The sequence below is a fragment of the Procambarus clarkii genome, chromosome 69, assembly GCF_040958095.1.
Source record: "Procambarus clarkii isolate CNS0578487 chromosome 69, FALCON_Pclarkii_2.0, whole genome shotgun sequence".
NCBI lineage: Eukaryota > Metazoa > Arthropoda > Malacostraca > Decapoda > Cambaridae > Procambarus > Procambarus clarkii.
This window is the reverse complement of record NC_091218.1, coordinates 10,314,534-10,337,406: the sequence shown is the minus strand read 5'-3', so window position 1 is coordinate 10,337,406 and position 22,873 is coordinate 10,314,534. Positions and strand designations below refer to the sequence as shown.

The 22,873-nt window shown below is 48.1% G+C and overlaps 1 protein-coding gene across 1 annotated transcript; it reads right to left on the bottom strand.

Moving 5' to 3' along the window:
• Nucleotides 1-443: 443 nt before the first annotated feature.
• Nucleotides 444-11,121, bottom strand: LOC138355812 (proteoglycan 4-like). Its single transcript, XM_069311345.1, has 2 exons — nucleotides 11,062-11,121; nucleotides 444-2,075 (listed from the first exon to the last, which is right to left on the bottom strand). The coding sequence occupies exons 1-2, from the start codon at nucleotides 11,119-11,121 to the stop codon at nucleotides 444-446; spliced, it is 1,692 nt and encodes a 563-aa protein (XP_069167446.1).
• Between the last annotated feature and the right edge of the window lie 11,752 nt (nucleotides 11,122-22,873).

Below are 22,873 nucleotides of genomic sequence, written 5' to 3'. Positions count from 1 at the left end.
CTTCTGTTGCTTAGGTGCTCCCTTATCCAGTGGAGTACCTTTCCTTACACTCCTGACTGCATCTCCAGTTTTCGCACTAGCCTCTTGTGTGGTTTTGTATCAAAGGCTTTCTTGCAATTATAAAATATGCAGTCTGCCCAGCCCTCTCTTTCTTGCCTGATTCTTGTTGCCTGGTCGTAGAATTCAATTAACCCTGTGAGACAGGACTTGCTCTCCCTGAACCCATGTTGGTGTTGTGTTACAAAGTTCTTTCGCGCCAGATGCTCCACTAGCTTTTATCGCACAATCTTCTCCATCAGCTTGCATGGTATGCAACTTAGAGACAAGTTAAAAAGTTATGCAAGTTAGGGCAAGTTAAAAAATGCGAGAAAGTAAATGTCAACAGAGAAGTTTAACGTTCTCTATACCGCTGTTAATTAATGATGAAAAATACGCATTGACTTCTAATCCAGAATTTTATCCTTGTATGTGGCTGGCTCTTCCTCCAGGAAGGTTAGTGTTGGATCCTTGTATGTGGCTGGCTCTTCCACCAGGAAGGTTAGTGTTGGGTCCTTGTATGTGGCTGGCTCTTCCACCAGGAAGGTTAGTGTTGGGTCCTTGTATGTGGCTGGCTCTTCCACCAGGAAGGTTAGTGTTGGGTCCTTGTATGTGGCTGGCTCTTCCACCAGGAAGGTTAGTGTTGGGTCCTTGTATGTGGCTGGCTCTTCCACCAGGAAGGTTAGTGTTGGGTCCTTGTATGTGGCTGGCTCTTCCACCAGGAAGGTTAGTGTTGGGTCCTTGTATGTGGCTGGCTCTTCCACCAGGAAGGTTAGTGTTGGGTCCTTGTATATGGCTGGCTCTTCCACCAGGAAGGTTAGTGTTGGGTCCTTGTATGTGGCTGGCTCTTCCACCAGGAAGGTTAGTGTTGGGTCCTTGTATGTGGCTGGCTCTTCCTCCAGGAAGGTCAGTGTTGGATCCTTGTATGTGGCTGGCTCTTCCTCCAGGAAGGTTAGTGTTGGGTCCTTGTATGTGGCTGGCTCTTCCACCAGGAAGGTTAGTGTTGGGTCCTTGTATGTGGCTGGCTCTTCCACCAGGAAGGTTAGTGTTGGGTCCTTGTATATGGCTGGCTCTTCCACCAGGAAGGTTAGTGTTGGGTCCTTGTATGTGGCTGGCTCTTCCACCAGGAAGGTTAGTGTTGGGTCCTTGTATGTGGCTGGCTCTTCCACCAGGAAGGTTAGTACTGGATCCTTGTATGTGGCTGGCTCTTCCTCCAGGAAGGTTAGTACTGGATCCTTGTATGTGGCTGGCTCTTCCTCCAGGAAGGTTAGTACTGGATCCTTGTATGTGGCTGGCTCTTCCTCCAGGAAGGTTAGTGTTGGGTCCTTGTATGTGGCTGGCTCTTCCACCAGGAAGGTCAGTGTTGGATCCTTGTATGTGGTTGGCTCTTCCACCAGGAAGGTCAGTGTTGGGTCCTTGTATGTGGCTGGCTCTTCCACCAGGAAGGTTAGTGTTGGATCCTTGTATGTGGCTGGCTCTTCCACCAGGAAGGTCAGTGTTGGGTCCTTGTATGTGGCTGGCTCTTCCTCCAGGAAGGTCAGTGTTGGATCCTTGTATGTGGCTGGCTCTTCCTCCAGGAAGGTTAGTGTTGGGTCCTTGTATGTGGCTGGCTCTTCCACCAGGAAGGTTAGTGTTGGGTCCTTGTATGTGGCTGGCTCTTCCTCCAGGAAGGTCAGTGTTGGGTCCTTGTATGTGACTGGCTCTTCCTCCAGGAAGGTTAGTGTTGGATCCTTGTATGTGGCTGGCTCTTCCACCAGGAAGGTCAGTGTTGGATCCTTGTACGTGGCTGGCTCTTCCTCCAGGAAGGTTAGTGTTGGGTCCTTGTATGTGGCTGGCTCTTCCTCCAGGAAGGTTAGTGTTGGATCCTTGTATGTGGCTGGCTCTTCCTCCAGGAAGGTTAGTACTGGATCCTTGTATGTGGCTGGCTCTTCCTCCAGGAAGGTCAGTGTTGGATCCTTGTATGTGGCTGGCTCTTCCTCCAGGAAGGTTAGTACTGGATCCTTGTATGTGGCTGGCTCTTCCTCCAGGAAGGATTGATCCTATCATGAGGCTCGGGTCCTGCAGGATGGCTCTACTGGTATTGAATCTTAATATGAATCTCCGCCCCTCACAGGATACACTCGATAGTAAAGTGGCAGTAAAGGAGAGGCCAAGTTGGACCTTAATGGGGCGGCCAACATTCTGGGACAGTGTTGGTGGAGTGAGGGCGAGCGAGAGGAGGCGGGTAATGGGGCATATAGCGCTACGCCACAACCCACAATGGCACCATTTCATTCTTTCGTCCCAGATGGTGTAGGAGGCGAGGGACACTTACCACGGTTCTGTTTCCCCTCAAGACGTAAGTTGAGATTACCAGCGACGTGGGAATGTGTTGTTATAACGACGTTATAGAATGATTCTCTATTACGTGCTATAGTAATAGCACTAGTGTGATCAATAGACTCAAACCCAACTATACTACCACCCAGCTGTCTCATATTTATATATATCTCCGTCAACTCCGAACTACATATATCTCCTTAACACCTGGGAGAGTAGGATGGTCCAGGAGGGCGAGGATGATGGTCCAGGAGGGAGAGGAGGATGGTCCAGGAGGGAGAGGAGGATGGTCCAGGAGGGAGAGGAGGATGGTCCAGGAGGGAGAGGAGGATGGTTTAGAAGGGAGAGGAGGATGGTCCAGGAAGGAGAGCAGGATGGTCCAGAAGGGAGAGGAGGATGGTCCAGGAGGGAGAAGAGGATGGTCCAGGAGGGAGAGGAGGATGGTCCAGGAGGGAGAGTAGGATGGTCCAGGAGGGAGAGTAGGATGGTCCAGAAGAGAGAGGAGGATGGTCCAGGAGGGAGAGTAGGATGGTCCAGGAGGGAGAGTAGGATGGTCCAGAAGGGAGAGGAGGATGGTCCAGAAGGGAGAGGAGGATGGTCCAGGAGGGAGAGTAGGATGGTCCAGAAGGGAGAGGAGGATGGTCAAGAAGGGAGAGGAGGATGGTCCAGGAGGGAGAGGAGGATGGTCCAGGAGGGAGAGGAGGATGGTCCAGGAGGGAGAGGAGGATGGTCAAGGAGGGAGAGTAGGATGGTCCAGGAGGGAGAGGAGGATGGTCCAGGAGGGAGAGGAGGATGGTCCAGGAGGGAGAGGAGGATGGTCCAGAAGGGAGAGGAGGATGGTCCAGAAGGGAGAGGAGGATGGTCCAGGAGGGAGAGGAGGATGGTCCAGAAGGGAGAGGAGGATGGTCCAGAAGGGAGAGGAGGATGGTCCAGGAGGGAGAGTAGGATGGTCCAGGAGGGAGAGGAGGATGGTCCAGGAGGGAGAGGAGGATGGTCCAGAAGGGAGAGGAGGATGGTCCAGAAGGGAGAGGAGGATGGTCCAGGAGGGAGAGGAGGATGGTCCAGAAGGGAGAGGAGGATGGTCCAGAAGGGAGAGGAGGATGGTCCAGGAGGGAGAGCAGGATGATCCAGAAGGGAGAGGAGAATGGTTCAGGAGGGAGAGTAGGATGGTCCAGGAGGGAGAGTAGGATGGTCCAGGAGGGAGAGGATGATGGTCCAGGAGGGAGAGTAGGATGGTCCAGGAGGGAGAGGATGATGGTCCAGGAGGGAGAGGAGGATGGTCCAGGAGGGAGAGGAGGATGGTCCAGGAGGGAGAGGAGGATGGTCCAGGAGGGAGAGGAGGATGATCCAGAAGGGAGAGGAGGATGGTCCAGGAGGGAGAGGAGGATGGTCCAGAAGGGAGAGGAGGATGGTCCAGGAGGGAGAAGATGATGGTCCAGAAGGGAGAGGAGGATGGTCCAGGAGGGATAGGAGGCTGGTTCAAAAGGGAGAGGAGGATGGTCCAGAAGGAAGAGGAGGATGGTCCAGAAGGGAGAGGATGGTCCAGAAGGGAGAGGAGGCTGGTTCAAAAGGGAGAGGAGGATGGTCCAGAAGGGACAGGAGGATGGTCCAGAAGGGAGAGGAGGATGGTCCAGAAGAGAGAGGATGGTCCAAAAGGGAGAGGAAGATGGTCCAGAAGGGAGAGGATGGTCCAGAAGGGATAGGAGGATGGTTCAGAAGGGAGAGGATGGTTCAGAAGGGAGAGAAGGATGGTCCAGAAGGGAGAGGATGGTCCAGAAGGGAGAGGAGGATGGTTCAGAAGGGAGAGGATGGTCCAGAAGGGAGAGGAGGATGGTCCAGAAGGGAGAGGATGGTCCAGAAGGGAGAGGAGGATGGTCCAGAAGGGAGAGGATGGTCCAGAAGGGAGAGGATGGTCCAAAAGGGAGAGGAGGATGGTCCAGAAGGGAGAGAAGGATGGTCCAGAAGGGAGAGGAGGATGGTTCAGAAGGGAGATAAGAATGGTCCAGAAGGGAGAGGAGGATGGTCCAGAAGGGAGAGGATGGTCCAGAAGGGAGAGGAGGATGGTCCAGAAGGGAGAGGAGGATGGTCCAGAAGGGAGAGAAGGATGGTCCAGAAGGGAGAGGATGGTCCAGAAGGGAGAGGAGGCTGGTTCAAAAGGGAGAGGAGGATGGTCCAGAAGGAAGAGGAGGATGGTCCAGAAGGGAGAGGATGGTCCAGAAGGGAGAGGAGGATGGTCCAGAAGGGAGAGGAGGATGGTCCAGAAGGGAGAGGAGGATGGTCCAAAAGGGAGAGGAGGATGGTTCAGAAGGGAGAGAAGGATGGTCCAGAAGGGAGAGGAGGATGGTTCAGAAGGGAGAGAAGAATGGTCCAGAAGGGAGAGGAGGATGGTCCAGAAGGGAGAGGAGGATGGTCCAGAAGGGAGAGGAAGATGGTTCAGAAGGGAGAGGATGGTCCTGAAGGGAGAAGAGGAGGATGGTCCAGAAGGAAGAGGAGGATGGTCCAGAAGGGAGAGGATGCTCCAGAAGGGAGAGGATGGTCCAAAAGGGAGAGGAGGATGGTCCAGAAGGGAGAGAAGGATGGTCCAGAAGGGAGAGGAGGATGGTTCAGAAGGGAGAGAAGGATGGTCCAGAAGGGAGAGGAGGATGGTCCAGAAGGGAGAGAAGGATGGTCCAGTAGGGAGAGGATGTTTCAGAAGGGAGAGGAGGATGGTCCAGAAGGGAGAGGAGAAGGATGGTCCATAAGGGAGAGGATGGTCCAGAAGGGAGAGGAGGATGGTCCAGAAGGGAGAGGATGGTCCAGAAGGAAGAGGAGGATGGTCCAGAAGGGAGAGGATGCTCCAGAAGGGAGAGGATGGTCCAAAAGGGAGAGGAGGATGGTCCAGAAGGGAGAGAAGGATGGTCCAGAAGGGAGAGGAGGATGGTTCAGAAGGGAGAGAAGGATGGTCCAGAAGGGAGAGGAGGATGGTCCAGAAGGGAGAGAAGGATGGTCCAGTAGGGAGAGGATGTTTCAGAAGGGAGAGGAGGATGGTCCAGAAGGGAGAGAAGGATGGTCCAGTAGGGAGAGGATGTTTCAGAAGGGAGAGGAGGATGGTCCAGAAGGGAGAGGAGAAGGATGGTCCATAAGGGAGAAAAGGATGGTCCAGTAGGGAGAGGATGGTTCAGAAGGGAGAGGAGGATGGTCCAGAAGGGAGAGGAGAAGGATGATCCATAAGGGAGAGAAGGATAGTCCAGAAGGGACAGAAGGATAGTCCAGAAGGGACAGAAAGATGGTCCAGAAGGGACAGAAAGATGGTCCAGAAGGGACAGAAGGATGGTCCATATTGTACCAAGAATTACTTGCAACCCTACAAGCTGTATTGAATGGTAACATTTACACAACTGCTGAACAAATAACATATAAATTAGGTCTCCAAATAAACATTAGATTATGAATGCAAACATTGAAGAGTAATGTTCAAACGTTATGCAAATTCTCTTAATTAATTTGGGTTGCAAGGCCTCTCAGTTATATTAAAAAAATTATCTTTAAAGCGCTACAATACCCCATATTTTCACAATGCTTTTTCTTTTTTAATATACTATGAACAGATAAATACATTTGTATTATTTGTTTTATTTTGCTGGTAAATGGGTAGTGGTGACGTGTTATCCTGTACGTCGATATTACGACCTACGGAGCAACCTCTGTTGCAAGTTTCAAAGTTCAATGTTTCAGTGTTGAAACTTGGCTGTTTTAGCTATAAACTATAATATTTTAAGTTAAATTTATATATTTTCGGTGAAATTTGGCAATTTTAGGTGAATCTAGACTATTTTACGCTAATTTAAGCTATTTTAGGTGAAATCAGGCTATTTCACGTAGAGATAATGATATTTTAGGTGAAATTAAGCTATTTTAGGTGAAATCAGGCTATTTCACGTAGAGATAATGATATTTTAGGTGAAATTAAGCTATTTTAGGTGAAATCAGGCTATTTCACGTAGAGATAATGATTATTTAGGTGAAAATAAGCTATTTTAGGTGAAATCAGGCTATTTCACGTAGAGATAATGATATTTTAGGTGAAAATAAGCTATTTTAGGTGAAATCAGGCTATTTCACGTAGAGATAATGATATTTTAGGTGAAAATAAGCTATTTTAGGTGAAATCAGGCTATTTCACGTAGAGATAATGATATTTTAGGTGAAAATAAGCTATTTTAGGTGAAATCAGGCTATTTCACGTAGAGATAATGATATTTTAGGTGAAAATAAGCTATTTTAGGTTAGATCGAGACAGGTGAGGACACTTATATAAGATAATTGTTGCAGTCATTTATTGTTACAACAAAATTCTCTAAAATTTATCACTACGTAAATATATAACTATTTTGCTTCACCACGAACGTTAGAACCCAAACAACCCACCTAACCTCTCGATGCCGATGGAGAGAAAACCTCAATAATACGGAGGTTTAATCTGCAGTAACACGCCACATTTTACACGTACCGGTCGACTGTGTCTAAACCCGGAGCCGGTCGGCCGAGCGGACAGCACACTGGACTTGTGATCCTGTGGTCCTGGGTTCGATCCCAGGCGCCGGCGAGAAACAATGGACAGAGTTTCTTTCACCCTATGCCCCTGTTACCTAGCAGTAAAATAGGTACCTGGGTGTTAGTCAGCTGTCACGGGCTGCTTCCTGGGGGTGGAGGCCTGGTCGAGGACCGGGCCGCGGGGACACTAAAGCCCCGAAATCATCTCAAGATAACCTCAAGATAACCCGTCCTCCGTCCCACCCGTCTACAGGACGAGAGGTGCTTCCCTGTCTGCCAGCAAAGATAACATTGACAAAGGTTAGGAAAACATTGTCTTCCCTAAAGCAAATCCAGCATAACAAATAATGTTTCCTTGTCTTTGTCGAGTGAGAAGTGTGAGAGAGAGATGAAACTAAGTTAAACAACGACACGTTTCAACTCATTTGGTGCTTCAGGCTGCTGAGTAAACTTTACTTCATGTTACGGCAGACTAACATTAACTCTTCTTTAAGTATTGTAGTTTATAGTCTAAGAATGTGGGAGGGAAGGTAGGTATTATAATATTAATAATGACTCATTGTGTTACGGGGACAGGAAGCCAGGATGTATTCATACATGTTAGGCTTATATCGAAGTCTCCCCCACCCCCCAACCTTAGGGTTGAATTACAGACCCCACACACGGTACACACCATACACACGGTACACACCATACACACGGTACACACCATATACACGGTACACACCATACACACGGTACACACCATACACACAGTACACACCATACACACCATACACACGGTACACACGGTACACACTATACACACGGTACTCACCATACACACGGTACACACCATACACACGGCACACACCATACACACGGTACACACCATACACACGGTACACACCATACACACGGTACACACAGTACACACCATACACACGGTACACACCATACACACGGTACACACCATACACACGGTACACACTATACACACGGTACACACTATACACACGGTACTCACCATACACACGGTACACACCATACACACGGTACACACGGTACACACCATACACACGGTACACACCATACACACGGTACACACCACACACACGGTACACACGGTACACACTATACACACGGTACACACTATACACACTATAAACACGGTACTCACCATACACACGGTACACACCATACACACGGTACACACGGTACACACCATACACACGGTACACACCATACACACGGTACACACCATACACACGGTACACACCATACACACGGTACACACCATACACATGGTACACACCATACACACGGTACACACCATACACACGGTACACACCATACACACGGTACTCACCATACACACGGTACACACCATACACACAGTACATACCATACACACGGTACTCACCATACACACGGTACACACCATACACACGGTACACACCATACACACGGTACACACCATACACACAGTACACACCATACACACGGTACTCACCATACACACGGTACACACCATACACACAGTACACACCATACACACGGTACTCACCATACACACGGTACACACCATACACACAGTACTCACCATACACACGGTACACACCATATACACGGTACACACCATACACACGGTACACACCATACACACGGTACACACCATACACACGTTACACACCATACACACGGTACACACGGTACACACCATACACACGGTACTTACCATACACACGGTACACACCATACACACGGTACACACCATACACACGGTACACACCATACACACGGTACACACCATACACACGGTACACACCATACACACGGTACACACGGTACTTACCATACACACGGTACACACCATACACACGGTACACACCATACACACGGTACACACGGTACACACCATACACACGGTACACACCATACACACGGTACACACCATACACACGGTACACACCATACACACGGTACACACAATACATACGGTACACAACATACACACGGTACACACCATACACACGGTACACACCATACACACGGTACACACCATACACACGGTACACACCACACACACGGTACACACCATACACACAGTACTCACCATACACACGGTACACACCATACACACGGTACACACCATACACACAGTACTCACCATACACACGGTACACACCATACACACAGTACACACCATACACACGGTACACACCATACACACGGTACACACCATACACACGGTACATGCTGGCATAGACAGCCTGTGGTAGACCAACAGAAGACATTAATACGAATGTTTCATTAGCAGTGACAAAGAGAATACGTGAACAAATATCTGAGGAAACTCTCGCTATCCTGACATCTTCACCAAGACCTGAATGTCTCCTAACTATATATATCATAACAGTTAATGCTATAACCATTATGATATATATATCGTTGGGAGACATTCATATATGGGACTAATAGAACAAGAACTCGGCAATGTTATAGTGGCCAGAATACGCCTGGGATATAGACGTATCTGGCAACTCTCTTAAAACCCAAGTGTTCAATACACCAAGTGTGTCAACTTTGTGAAAGTGTTCAATACACCAAGTGTGTCAACTTTGTGAGAGTGTTCAATACACCAAGTGTGTCAACTTTGTGAAAGTGTTCACTACACCGTGTGTCAACTTTGTGAAAGTGTTCAATACACCAAGTGTGTCAACTTTGTGAAAGTGTTCAATACACTAAGTGTCAACTTTGTGAAAGTGTTCAATACACCAAGTGTGTCAACTTTGTGAAAGTGTTCAATACACCATGTGTGTCAACTTTGTGAAAGTGTTCAATACACTAAGTGTCAACTTTGTGAAAGTGTTCAATACACCAAGTGTGTCAACTTTGTGAAAGTGTTCAATACACTAAGTGTCAACTTTGTGAAAGTGTTCAATACACCAAGTGTGTCAACTTTGTGAAAGTGTTCAATACACCGTGTGTGAACTTTGTGAAAGTGTTCACTACACCAAGTGTGCCAACTTTGTGAAAGTGTTCAATACACCATGTGTGTCAACTTTGTGAAAGTGTTCACTACACCAAGTGTGTCAACTTCGTGAAAGTGTTCAATACACCGTGTGTGAACTTTGTGAAAGTGTTCACTACACTAAGTGTGTCAACTTTGTGAAAGTGTTCAATACACCGTGTGTCAACTTTGTGAAAGTGTTCAATACACCAAGTGTGTCAACTTTGTGAAAGTGTTCAATACACCAAGTGTGTCAACTTTGTGAAAGTGTTCAATACACCGTGTGTGAACTTTGTGAAAGTGTTCACTACACCAAGTGTGTCAACTTTGTGAAAGTGTTCAATACACCGTGTGTGAACTTTGTGAAAGTGTTCACTACACCAAGTGTGTCAACTTTGTGAAAGTTTTCAATACACTAAGTGTCAACTTTGTGAAAGTGTTCAATACACCAAGTGTGTCAACTTTGTGAAAGTGTTCAATACACCAAGTGTGTCAACTTTGTGAAAGTGTCAGAATACACCAAGTGTCAACTTTGTGAAAGTGTCAGAATACACCAAATGTCAACTTTGTGAAAGAGTTCAATACACAATATGTCAACTTTGTGAAAGAGAAAACATGCACTCCCTTGAACATTATATTCAAGAATGTCCCATACTGACTGACTTTCGCCCTCCTGGGCTGAGGTATGCTCAACTCTGTAACTACTATATGAGTACTGGAACACTTGGTGATATATTGGACTTGTACCCAAGATTGACTATGTAATGCATCAGTTATACAATGTTTGTCATGTAATTATAAACTGAGCCTTTAAAAGCATTCTAATCACCATCCGATGTTAAGTGCTTAATAATACACCTGTTTGTATAGCATATGTATCTTACCCCTGGCAGAGTAGGAGAGGTATAAATGTATATGTGTGTATGCGTATACACGACATGCGTATGTTGGTCAATACTGCATTTCACCATTGTAAATGCACAAGGTACAAATAGTTCAGATCATCAATCTTGACGTCAGAAGCTATTGACGACACTACTGACGTCATAATCGCCTGTGACGTCATCACCCATGACCCCAGGGAGAGAGTGACCTTTGACCTTCAGCTCTACCATCTATGACGTCATCCGCTCACACAGTGTGAACTTTGACTCGTTCATCTCTAAAGATCAAGCTCTGACGTCATCACTTTTGAAGTCATCACCTTCGATAAAAATGAGTCCTGTATCACCCACGGTCATGGTCGCCCATGGTCATGGTCGCCCACGGTCATGGTCGCCCATGGTCATGGTCGCCCATGGTCATGGTCGCCCACGGTCATGGTCGCCCACGGTCATGGTCGCCCACGGTCATCCACGGTCATGGTCGCCCACGGTCATGGTCGCCCACGGTCATGGTCGCCCACGGTCATGGTCACCCATGGTCATGGTCGCCCATGGTCATGGTCGCCCACGGTCATGGTCGCCCATGGTCATGGTCGCCCACGGTCATGGTCACCCACGGTCATGGTCGCCCACGGTCATGGTCGCCCACGGTCATGGTTGCCCACGGTCATGGTCACCCATGGTCATGGTCACCCACGGTCATGGTCGCCCATGGTCATGGTCTCCCACGGTCATGGTCACCCATGGTCATGGTCTCCCACGGTCATGGTCACCCATGGTCATGGTCTCCCACGGTCATGGTCACCCACGGTCATGGTCACCCACGGTCATGGTCGCCCACGGTCATGGTCGCCCACGGTCATGGTCGCCCACGGTCATGGTCACCCACGGTCATGGTCGCCCACGGTCATGGTCACCCACGGTCATGGTCGCCCACGGTCATGGTCACCCACGGTCATGGTCGCCCACGGTCATGGTCACCCACGGTCATGGTCGCCGACGGTCATGGTCACCCACGTTCATGGTCACCCACGGTCATGGTCGCCGACGGTCATGGTCACCCACGTTCATGGTCACCCACGGTCATGGTCGCCCATGGTCATGGTCACCCACGGTCATGGTCACCCACGGTCATGGTCGCCCATGGTCATGGTCACCCATGGTCATGGTCACCCATGGTCATGGTCACCCACGGTCATGGTCGCCCACGGTCATGGTCATGGTCACCCATGGTCATGGTCTCCCACGGTCATGGTCGCCCACGGTCAAGGTCACCCACGTTTATGGTCACCCACGGTCATGGTCACCCATGGTCATGGTCTCCCTCGGTCATGGTCGCCCATGGTCATGGTCACCCATGGTCATGGTCTCCCACGGTCATGGTCACCCACGGTCATGGTCACCCACGGCCATGGTCGCCCATGGTCATGGTCACCCATGGTCATGGTCGGCCACGGTCATGGTCGCCCATGCGGGTACTCACCTACATGTGATTCCAGGATCGAGTTAGGCTCCCAGCCCCAGATTAATACAATGACTCGTTTATCACGCTTTTATCGTATTCACATTCACAACTCTGGATCAAATTATATTTAACGACGTCCACGTCTAACTTGTTCCACTTTCTGACATCTCTAACACTGAGAAAGTTCTCCCTGTGACACATCTGCGTCTCCCTCCATGACCTCTCGTCCTGCTGTTGAGAGGGCTGAATAATGCTGCTCTGACCGCCTCGTCAACTTTCCTTAGAATTATGACCCAGTCATCAGTAAATTACAGAGACGACGACCGTTCGGTCCGTCGTGGACCGTTGTTACATGTCGTGGAATATTCTACGACTTAATAATGGTCCGAGACGGACCGAAACGTTGTTCTGGGAGGACATCTGACCATGTCCTACTAAATGCTTAAACCTCATGATGACAACTTGACATAAATATTACATCGTGCATGATGGTAAATGTGTTGGGTCAACTCCTGACCCGATAGTTCGATCTCAACAACATAGGTTCGAATCCTGCTCACGGCTCCTACTGATTTTCTCATACTTGTTAATGTGACGGGTCTGTAGTTTAACTTGTTAATGTGACGGGTCTGTAGTTTAATGGTTTCTGTCTTCCCTTTTCTTGCAGACTGGCACCACGTTAGCCATTGTCTAATTGGCAGGAAGTTCTCCAGTTTCAAGAGAGGCCTGAAAAATTATGGCAAGTGAGCTGCACAATGCTTCAGCTGCCTCTTTTAGTACCCATGGCGATAATTTGTCTGATCAACGGCTTTTGAGACATCCAGTTCCTGCAGTGGCTTCTGTACTTCAGCTGGTGTCACTGTTATTTCAGTGAGGGTTTCCTGTGGCACTGCTCGTTAGATTTGCACTCTAAACTCAAGTTGAAGGGCAGGGGGGAGTAAGGAGCTTGGGGGGGGGTGAGGGGAAGAGAAGTTGTATGAGTGATCGGGTTTACAAGGGGGGCAGAGGGGAAGTAGGGGCAGGTAAGGGGCTCAGAGGAGATGGGGTCTGTTGGTTGGGGGGGGGGGTGAGGGGCAGTTGAATTTTGTGAGGCCAGAGAGGTGGAGTATTGACGGGAGAATGGGCCAAGGGAGGAGCTAAAGGGTGAGGTGGAGCAGATGGGTTAGGGTACAGAGGGGAAGGAAGGGGCAGTAGAAGTAGGTAGAAGGGGGCGGGGTGACGGGAGGGGTGAGTTGGGGTTGGTGTTGGTAGGGGGGGGAAGTGCGAGGGCAGTAGGGGGGGAAGGTCTGATCTACCGTCTACCACAGTGACCAAGTCGTCTTGACTTGAGCTTCTGTTGTTATTCTCCGGTCATGTAATTGTCAATAAGCATCTTATAATAACCTTCGCTGCCTCACAGTAAATGTTTGTGTATAACTCTGTAGTCCACTGTCACTGTAGCAGACAACTGCACCAGAACAAGCCCTCTTCTGCCACTATTATTAAACCACCCAATATGGTGGCTTAAGTCCGTCTCGTTGCTGGCCGTCTCAGCGTTAAGGCTCCTCAATGTCTCGACTAGTTCAACTTTTTGCACTTGTATTCTATCACGCTCTGACGCTGCTTTTGCTTCAGATAATCTGTGGATTATATTTGACCGCCTCCTCTGCCACCCTCCTTTATGCTGGCTCCTGCCACACACTGTTGTATTCCTGTTGTCTCTGTATCTCTACACTTCTTGTCGTTTATCATTTTATCATTTACATTATCACATATTAGAGCAATTTTCTGAAGTCGATCCTCCAATTTCCGTAGACTATTCTCGTTTTCTCCCACTAATTTACAGCTTAGTCCCTGCATGGTGTTGGTCCCCCCCCTTCTTACCCCCCCCCCTGTCTCAGTCCCTGTTAGATCACTCACCTTCCTCAGTGTCTTGTCAAGCCTTGCTTGTGCCTCTTCCCTTTCTCCATGATTGATTGATGAAGATTAAGCCACCCAAGAGGTGGTACGGGCATGAATAGCCCGTAAGTGGTGGCCCTTTCGAGCCATTACCAGTATCAAAAGATGATACTGGAGATCTGTGGAGGCGCAACTGCACCCTGCGTGACGGGAGATGTCTCCCGGACCAAGTGGTGACCAAATGGTCCCTTTCTCCATCATCCTAATGTCTATATAACAGTCCCCCAGCATCTGTCGCTGCTTCTCCGTCTCACCCTCCAGATGTTGCACTATTTCTCTTTCTTATCCAATATCCCTTTCTCTCGACCCATTCCTTTATCACCTGTGAACCTGTTCTCCTCCTCACCAGTGTGACTACACGCTGGCTCCTGCATGACCTCGTCACACTTCCTCATGTTGTCATTGCAATAAACTGCCTTAGCCAGCAAGCGTTCCAGTTACCTTGGCTTGCTTTCTTCAACACAGTGTGTGGATTACACCTAGTTGTATTCACCTAGTTGTGTTGGCGGGGGTTGAGCTCTGCTCTTTCTGCCCGCCTCTCAAATGTCAATCATTCAACTGTTACTAACTGCTAACTGAATTTTTCACACACACACACACACACACACACACACACACACACACACACACACACACACACACACACACACACACACACACACACACACACACACACACACACACACAGTGTGTGTGTGTATGTGTGTGTGTGTGCGCACATGTGTATTTACGTATAAACCCCGACGCCTATATTCATATATGTGAATATGTATACGTGTGCGAACACGTCTTTTACAAAATGAGAAATGTATATTTTATTGCAAAGACAATTAATATGGAGAATTAATCAGCATACATTATACTTAACACTACCACTGAATAATATTTGAATGACATGAAACGCGCTCACTCCCACTGAAGCAATATATATATATATATATATATATATATATATATATATATATATATATATATATATATATATATATATATATATATATATATATATATATATATATATATATATATATATATATATATATATATATATATATATATTTTATTAAATATGACCGAAAAAGTAAGATTAATAATTCTAACACGAATTTTCTCAATCTTTCGTACATTATGCTTCACTGTTGGAGGTAAATCAAAAATCACTTCTCCAAAATTCATTTTTATTTCTAGTCTGACGCGACACGGGCGCGTTTCGTAAAACTTATTACATTTTCAAAGACTTCACAAATACACAACTGATTAGAACTTGCGTTTCCCTGATTTTATATCTACATTTGAGTGAGGTGGGAAGGGTGATGTGGCATTACATTTGAGTGAGGTGGGAAGGATGATGTGGCATTAGAGGATATTAATAGGGTATTAAAAGTATCAACACAAGACAGAACACGAAACAATGGATATTGAATAGAAGTGTTTGTAGAAAGCCTATTGGTCCATATTTCTTGATGCTTCTATATTGGAGCGGAGTCTTGAGGTGGGTAGAATATAGTTGTGCAATAATTGGCTGTTGATTGCTGGTGTTGACTTCTTGATGTGTAGTGCCTCGCAAACGTCAAGCCGCCTGCTATCGCTGTATCTATCGATGATTTCTGTGTTGTTTACTAGGATTTCTCTGGCGATGGTTTGGTTATGGGAAGAGATTATATGTTCCTTAATGGAGCCCTGTTGTTTATGCATCGTTAAACGCCTAGAAAGAGATGTTGTTGTCTTGCCTATATACTGGGTTTTTTGGAGCTTACAGTCCCCAAGTGGGCATTTGAAGGCATAGACGACGTTAGTCTCTTTTAAAGCGTTCTGTTTCGTGTCTGGAGAGTTTCTCATGAGTAGGCTGGCCGTTTTTCTGGTTTTATAGTAAATCGTCAGTTGTATCCTCTGATTTTTGTCTGTAGGGATAACGTTTCTATTAACAATATCTTTCAGGACCCTTTCCTCTGTTTTATGAGCTGTGGAAAAGAAGTTCCTGTAAAATAGTCTAATAGGGGGTATAGGTGTTGTGTTAGTTGTCTCTTCGGAGGTTGCATGGCTTTTCACTTTCCTTCTTATGATGTCTTCGATGAAACCATTGGAGAAGCCGTTATTGACTAGAACCTGCCTTACCCTACAGAGTTCTTCGTCGACTTGCTTCCATTCTGAGCTGTGGCTGCGAGCACGGTCGACGTATGCGTTAACAACACTCCTCTTGTACCTGTCAGGGCAGTCGCTGTTGGCATTTAGGCACATTCCTATGTTTGTTTCCTTTGTGTAGACTGCAGTGTGGAAACCTCCGCCCTTTTCCATGACTGTTACATCTAGAAAAGGCAGCTTCCCATCCTTTTCCGTCTCGTAAGTGAAACGCAGCACGGAACTCTGCTCAAATGCCTCCTTCAGCTCCTGCAGATGTCTGACATCAGGTACCTGTGTAAAAATGTCGTCAACATACCTGCAGTATATGGCCGGTTTCAAGTTCATGTCGACTAAGACTCTTTGCTCGATGGTACCCATGTAGAAGTTTGCAAACAGGACACCTAGGGGAGAACCCATAGCGACCCCATCTACTTGCTTATACATATGCCCATCCGGGCTCAAGAAGGGTGCCTCTTTAGTACAAGCTTGGAGTAGTTTCCTCAGAATACTTTCTGGCATGTCAAGAGGAGTACAGGCTGGATCACGATACACTCTGTCGGCTATCATTCCGATTGTCTCGTCCACAGGTACGTTGGTAAACAGCGATTCTACGTCCAACGAGGCGTATATATATATATATATATATATATATATGTATATATATATATATATATATATATATATATATATATATATATATATATATATATATATATATATGTTTAGTTCAAGACATCATATCGGTAGTGTAAAGTTCACACTGTATCCCAGTAGTGAAACCAACAGTAACTATATCCACATATAATAATGGAACACACACAATATACACATATAGTAAAGGTCACATGACACATGTCCTCACCTGGTCCACAGTGAGGACACATGACACATGTCCTCACCTGGTCCACAGTGAGGACACATGACACATGTCCTCACCTGGTCCACAGTGAGGACACATGACACATGTCCTCACCTGGTCCACAGTGAGGACACATAACACGTGTCCTCACCTGGTCCACAGTGAGGACACATAACACGTGTCATCACCTGGTCCACAGTGAGGACACATGACACATGTCCTCACATGGTCCACAGTGAGGACACATGACACATGTCCCCACCTGGTCCACAGTGAGGACATAACACGTGTCCTCACCTGGTCCACAGTGAGGACACATGACACATGTCCCCACCTGGTCCACAGTGAGGACACATGACACAGGTCCTCACCTGGTCCACAGTGAGGACACATGACACAGGTCCTCACCTGGTCCACAGCGAGGACACATGACACATGTCCCCACCTGGTCCACAGCGAGGACACATAATGAAGCTTCACTGAACGATACATGTATCCTAGAGCATATATTCTCATTGTCTGCTGATGATGCAAAAATTATGAGGAGGATTAAGAGAGAGAAAGGCAGTATGAGCCTACAAGATGACCTAAACAGACTGAAGGAATATGGTCAAACAATTGGCTACTAAAGTTCAACCCAAGTAAGTGTAAGGTAATGAAACTAGGCGGTGGAAACAGGAGGCCAGACACTGGATACATAATGGGAGATGAAGTCCTTCATGAAACGAACAGAGAGAAAGATCTAGGAGTTGATATCACACCAAACCTGTCTCCTGAAGCCCACATAAGAAGTATAACATCGGCGGCGTATGCGAGGCTGGCTAACATGAGAACCGCCTTCAGAAACTTGTGTAAGGAATCATTCAGAACCTTGTATACCACATATGTAAGACCAATCCAGGAGTATGCGGCCCCAGCATGGAGCCCGCACCTTGTCAAGCACAAGACGAACCTGGCAAAAGTGTAGAGGTAAGCTACTTGGCTAGTCCTAGAACAAAGAGGCATGAGTTACGAGGAAAGGCTTCGGGAACTGCACCTCACGTCGCTGGAAGACAGACGAGCCCGGGAAGACATGATCACCATATACAAAATTCTCATGGGAATTGACAGGGCAGATAAGGATGGATTATTTAACACGGGTGGTACACGCATAAGGGGACACAGGTGGAAGCTAAGTACCCACAGAAAGAACTTTTCAGTGTCAGAGTAGTTAGTAAATGGAATGCATTTGGTAATGATGTGGTGGAGGCTGACTCCATACACTGTTTCAAATGTAAATATGATAGAGCCCAGTAGGCTCAGGAATCTGTACACCAGTAGATTGACGATTAAGAAGCTGGACCAAAGAGTTAAAGCTCAACCCCCGCAAGCACAAATAGGTAAGTGCAAATAGGTGAGTTCACACACACACTCTGGAGATGCAGGCAGGAGTGAAAGAGAAGGTACTCCACTGGACAAGAGAGTACCTAAGCAACAGAAGACAGAGTCACTGTGAGAGGTGAGGCCTCACAGTGGCGAGGCGTCACCAGTGGAGTCCCGCAAGGGGCAGTCCTTGGACCTATACTGTTTCTTATATATGTAAATGATCTCCCAGAGGGCATAGACACGTTCCTCTCATTGTTTGCTGATGATGCAAAAATTATGAGGAAGATTACGTCATCCTCGGGAAGATAGATTGGGAGAACAGAGACCCACACGGAGGACCAGAGAACAGAGACCCACACGGAGGACCGGAGAACAGAGACCCACACGGAGGACCAGAGAACAGAGACCCACACGGAGGACCAGAGAACAGAGACCCACACGGAGGACCAGAGAACAGAGACCCACACGGAGGACCAGAGAACAGAGACCCACACGGAGGACCAGAGAACAGAGACCCACACGGAGGACCAGAGAACAGAGACCCACACGGAGGACCGGACTCACGGAGAGCTAAGCTGCTGGACGTGGCTAAAAGAAACTTTTTAAGGCAACACGTCAAGTGAAGTGGATGGTTCACGTGTGAAGGCTGCCTGTCCTTCACGTGTGGAGGCTGCCTGTCCTTCACGTGTGGAGGCTGCCTGTCCTTCACGTGTGGGGGCTGCCTGTCCTTCACGTGTGGAGGCTGCCTGTCATTCACGTGTGGGGGCTGCCTGTCCTTCACGTGTGGGGGCTGCCTGTCCTTAACGTGTGGAGGCTGCCTGTCCTTCACGTGTGGAGGCTGCCTGTCCTTCACGTGTGGGGGCTGCCTGTCCTTCACGTGTGGGGGCTGCCTGTCCTTAACGTGTGGAGGCTGCCTGTCCTTCACGTGTGGGGGCTGCCTGTCCTTCACGTGTGGGGGCTGCCTGTCCTTCACGTGTGGGGGCTTCCTGTCCTTGTTGTGTGGAGGCTGCCTGTCCTTCACGTGTGGAGGCTGCCTGTCCTTCAGGTGTGGGGGCTGCCTGTCCTTCACGTGTGGGGGCTGCCTGTCCTTCACGTGTGGAGGCTGCCTGTCCTTCAGGTGTGGGGGCTTCCTGTCCTTCAGGTGTGGAGGCTGCCTGTCCTTCAGGTGTGGAGGCTGTCTGTCATTCACGTGTGAAGGCTTCCTGTCCTTCACGTGTGGGGGCTGCCTGTCCTTCACGTGTGGGGGCTGCCTGTCCTTCACGTGTGGGGGCTGCCTGTCCTTCACGTGTGGAGGCTGCCTGTCCTTCAGGTGTGGAGGCTGCCTGTCCTTGATGTGTGGAGGCTGCCTGTCCTTCACGTGTGGGGGGCTGCCTGTCCTTCAGGTGTGGGGGCTTCCTGTCCTTCAGGTGTGGAGGCTGCCTGTCCTTCAGGTGTGGAGGCTGTCTGTCCTTCAGGTGTGGAGGCTGCCTGTCCTTCACGTGTGGGGTGGACGGGGTGGTCAGACGGGACGTGACTCACCAAGTTTGGACAGCTCTCTGTCCTCTCCATAGTAACATTATTTTCCCCTAAAACCAAAGTTTACAAAGTTTACCAGAGAAAAGTTTACCAGAGTATTCTTTGTAGTGAAAAGTTTGCCAACATCATTGTTCTACATCATGTGATAAAAGTTCGTCTCACTCTACCTTCCAATATGTCCATTGTATCCTCAACTGCGCCAGGATTCAACAAGCATTTAAGCAATGAATTACGAAACCTGTTTATCTTTTTGCAATCATGGCCGCTTTGTTGACATATATTAAACAGCTTACGAGCCTGGAAGCTTCACAACCCCGAGGTTATTGTTGTTGTAAACAACCTCGTAATGCTTCGGAACTCACAAACTGTTTAATGTAAACAAAGCCGCCATGATTGCTGAAAGATGTACATGTTTCGTAGGAGGTTGTGTACACGTTGATGAATCCTGGCTTTGTTCAGCATATTATTGCTTTTAACTACGGTATTACTGGGTCAGGTAGAGCCCTGTGGCTTAATAGTCTACGTCGGTAGATCACAACCTACGGACCCTGGTTCAATCCTAGGTTGAACAGAAACAGTTGGACACGTTTCCTTTCACCTGATGCGTCTGTTCACCAAGCACTAAAATAGGTACACAGGCCCACACACTAGAAAGTAAAGGGACGACGACGTTTCGGTTCGTCCTGGACCATTCTCAAGTCTCACAGTAGATTTTGAGTCGTCGTCCCTTCACTTTCTAGGGTGTGGTGTGGTCAATATTCTTCAGCCCCGTTATTGTAACTCCTCGCCTGCATAGGTATCCAGGAGTTAGTCAACTGTTGTGGGATGTATTATGCGAAAGATCAGTAGTTGGCCAAGAACGACCTCGGCTGTTATGTTATGAGCGAGAACATACACCCGCCTTGTCTTGTTCTTTATATAAAGCTATATATGGTCCTTTATTATATTATGGACCATAATGGCCCTGTTGTGGCCCATATTGGCCCTGTTGTGGACCATAATGGCCCTGTTGTGGCCCATATTGGCCCTGTTGTGGACCATAATAGCTCTGTTGTGGACCATAATGGCTCTGTTGTGGCCCATATTGGCCCTGTTGTGGACCATAATGGCCCTGTTGTGGACCATAATGGCCCTGTTGTGGACCATAATAGCTCTGTTGTAGACCATAATGGCCCTGTTGTGGACCATAATGGCCCTGTTGTGGACCATAATTGCTCTGTTGTTGACCATAATGGCTCTGTTGTGGACCATAATGGCTCTGTTGTGGACCATGATGACTCTGTTGTGGACCATAATGGCTCTGTTGTGGACCATAATGGCTCTGTTGTGGACCATAATGGCCCTGTTGTGGACCATAATGGCCCTCTTGTGGACCATAATGGCTCTGTTGTGGACCATAATGGCTCTGTTGTGGACCATAATGGCTCTGTTGTGGACCATAATGGCCCTGTTGTGGACCATAATGGCTGTTGGGACCATAATGGCCCCTGTTGTGGACCATAATGGCTCTGTTGTGGACCATTATGGCTCTGTTGTGGACCATAATGGCTCTGTTGTGGCCCATATTGGCCCTGTTGTGGACCATAATGGCCCTGTTGTGGACCATAATGGCCCTGTTGTGGACCATAATAGCTCTGCTGTGGACAATAATGGCCCTGTTGTGGACCATAATGGCCCTGTTGTGGACCATAATAGCTCTGTTGTGGACCATAATGGCCCTGTTGTGGACCATAATGGCCCTGTTGTGGACCATAATGGCTCTGTTGTTGACCATAATGGCTCTGTTGTGGACCATAATGGCTCTGTTGTGGACCATAATGACTCTGTTGTGGACCATAATGGCTCTGTTGTGGACCATAATGGCCCTCTTGTGGACCATAATGGCCCTGTTGTGGACCATAATGGCCCTGTTGTGGACCATAATGGCTCTGTTGTGGACCATAATGGCTCTGTTGTGGCCCATATTGGCCCTGTTGTGGACCATAATGGCCCTGTTGTGGACCATAATGGCCCTGTTGTGGACCATAATAGCTCTGTTGTGGACCATAATGGCCCTGTTGTGGACCATAATGGCCCTGTTGTGGACCATAATAGCTCTGTTGTGGACCATAATGGCCCTGTTGTGGACCATATTGGCCCTGTTGTGGACCATAATGGCTCTGTTGTTGACCATAATGGCTCTGTTGTGGACCATAATGGCTCTGTTGTGGACCATAATGACTCTGTTGTGGACCATAATGGCTCTGTTGTGGACCATAATGGCTCTGTTGTGGACCATAATGGCCCTGTTGTGGACCATAATGGCCCTGTTGTGGACCATAATGGCTCTGTTGTGGACCATAATGGCTCTGTTGTGGACCATAATGGCTCTGTTGTGGACCATAATGGCCCTGTTGTGGACCATAATGACTGTTGGGACCATAATGGCCCCTGTTGTGGACCATAATGGCTCTGTTGTGGACCATAATGGCTCTGTTGTGGACCATAATGGCTCTGTTGTGGCCCATATTGGCCCTGTTGTGTACCATATTGACCCTGTTGTGGACCATAATGGCCCTGTTGTGGACCATAATGACTGTTGTGGACCATAATGGTCCTGTTGTGGACCATAATGACTGTTGTGTACCATAATGGCCCTGTTGTGGACCATAATGGCCCTGTTGTGGACCATAATGGCCCTGTTGTGGACCATAATGGCCCTGCAATGGACCATACCGGCCCTGTTGTGGAACATAATGGCCCTGTTGTGGACCATAATGGCCCTGTTGTGCACCATAATGGCCCTGTTGTGGAACATAATGGCCCTGATGTGGACCATAACGGCCCTGTTGTGGAACATAATGGCC

Bases quoted from the DNA above. Each gene is read 5' to 3' on its own strand.
- LOC138355812 (XM_069311345.1), bottom strand. From the start codon at position 11,121: ATGACCGTGGGTGATACAGGACTCATTTTTATCGAAGGTGATGACTTC. The intron at 2,076-11,061 runs GTCAGAGCTTGA...GCCTCATGATAG, and splicing joins ATGACTTCAAAAGTGATGAC to GATCAATCCTTCCTGGAGGA.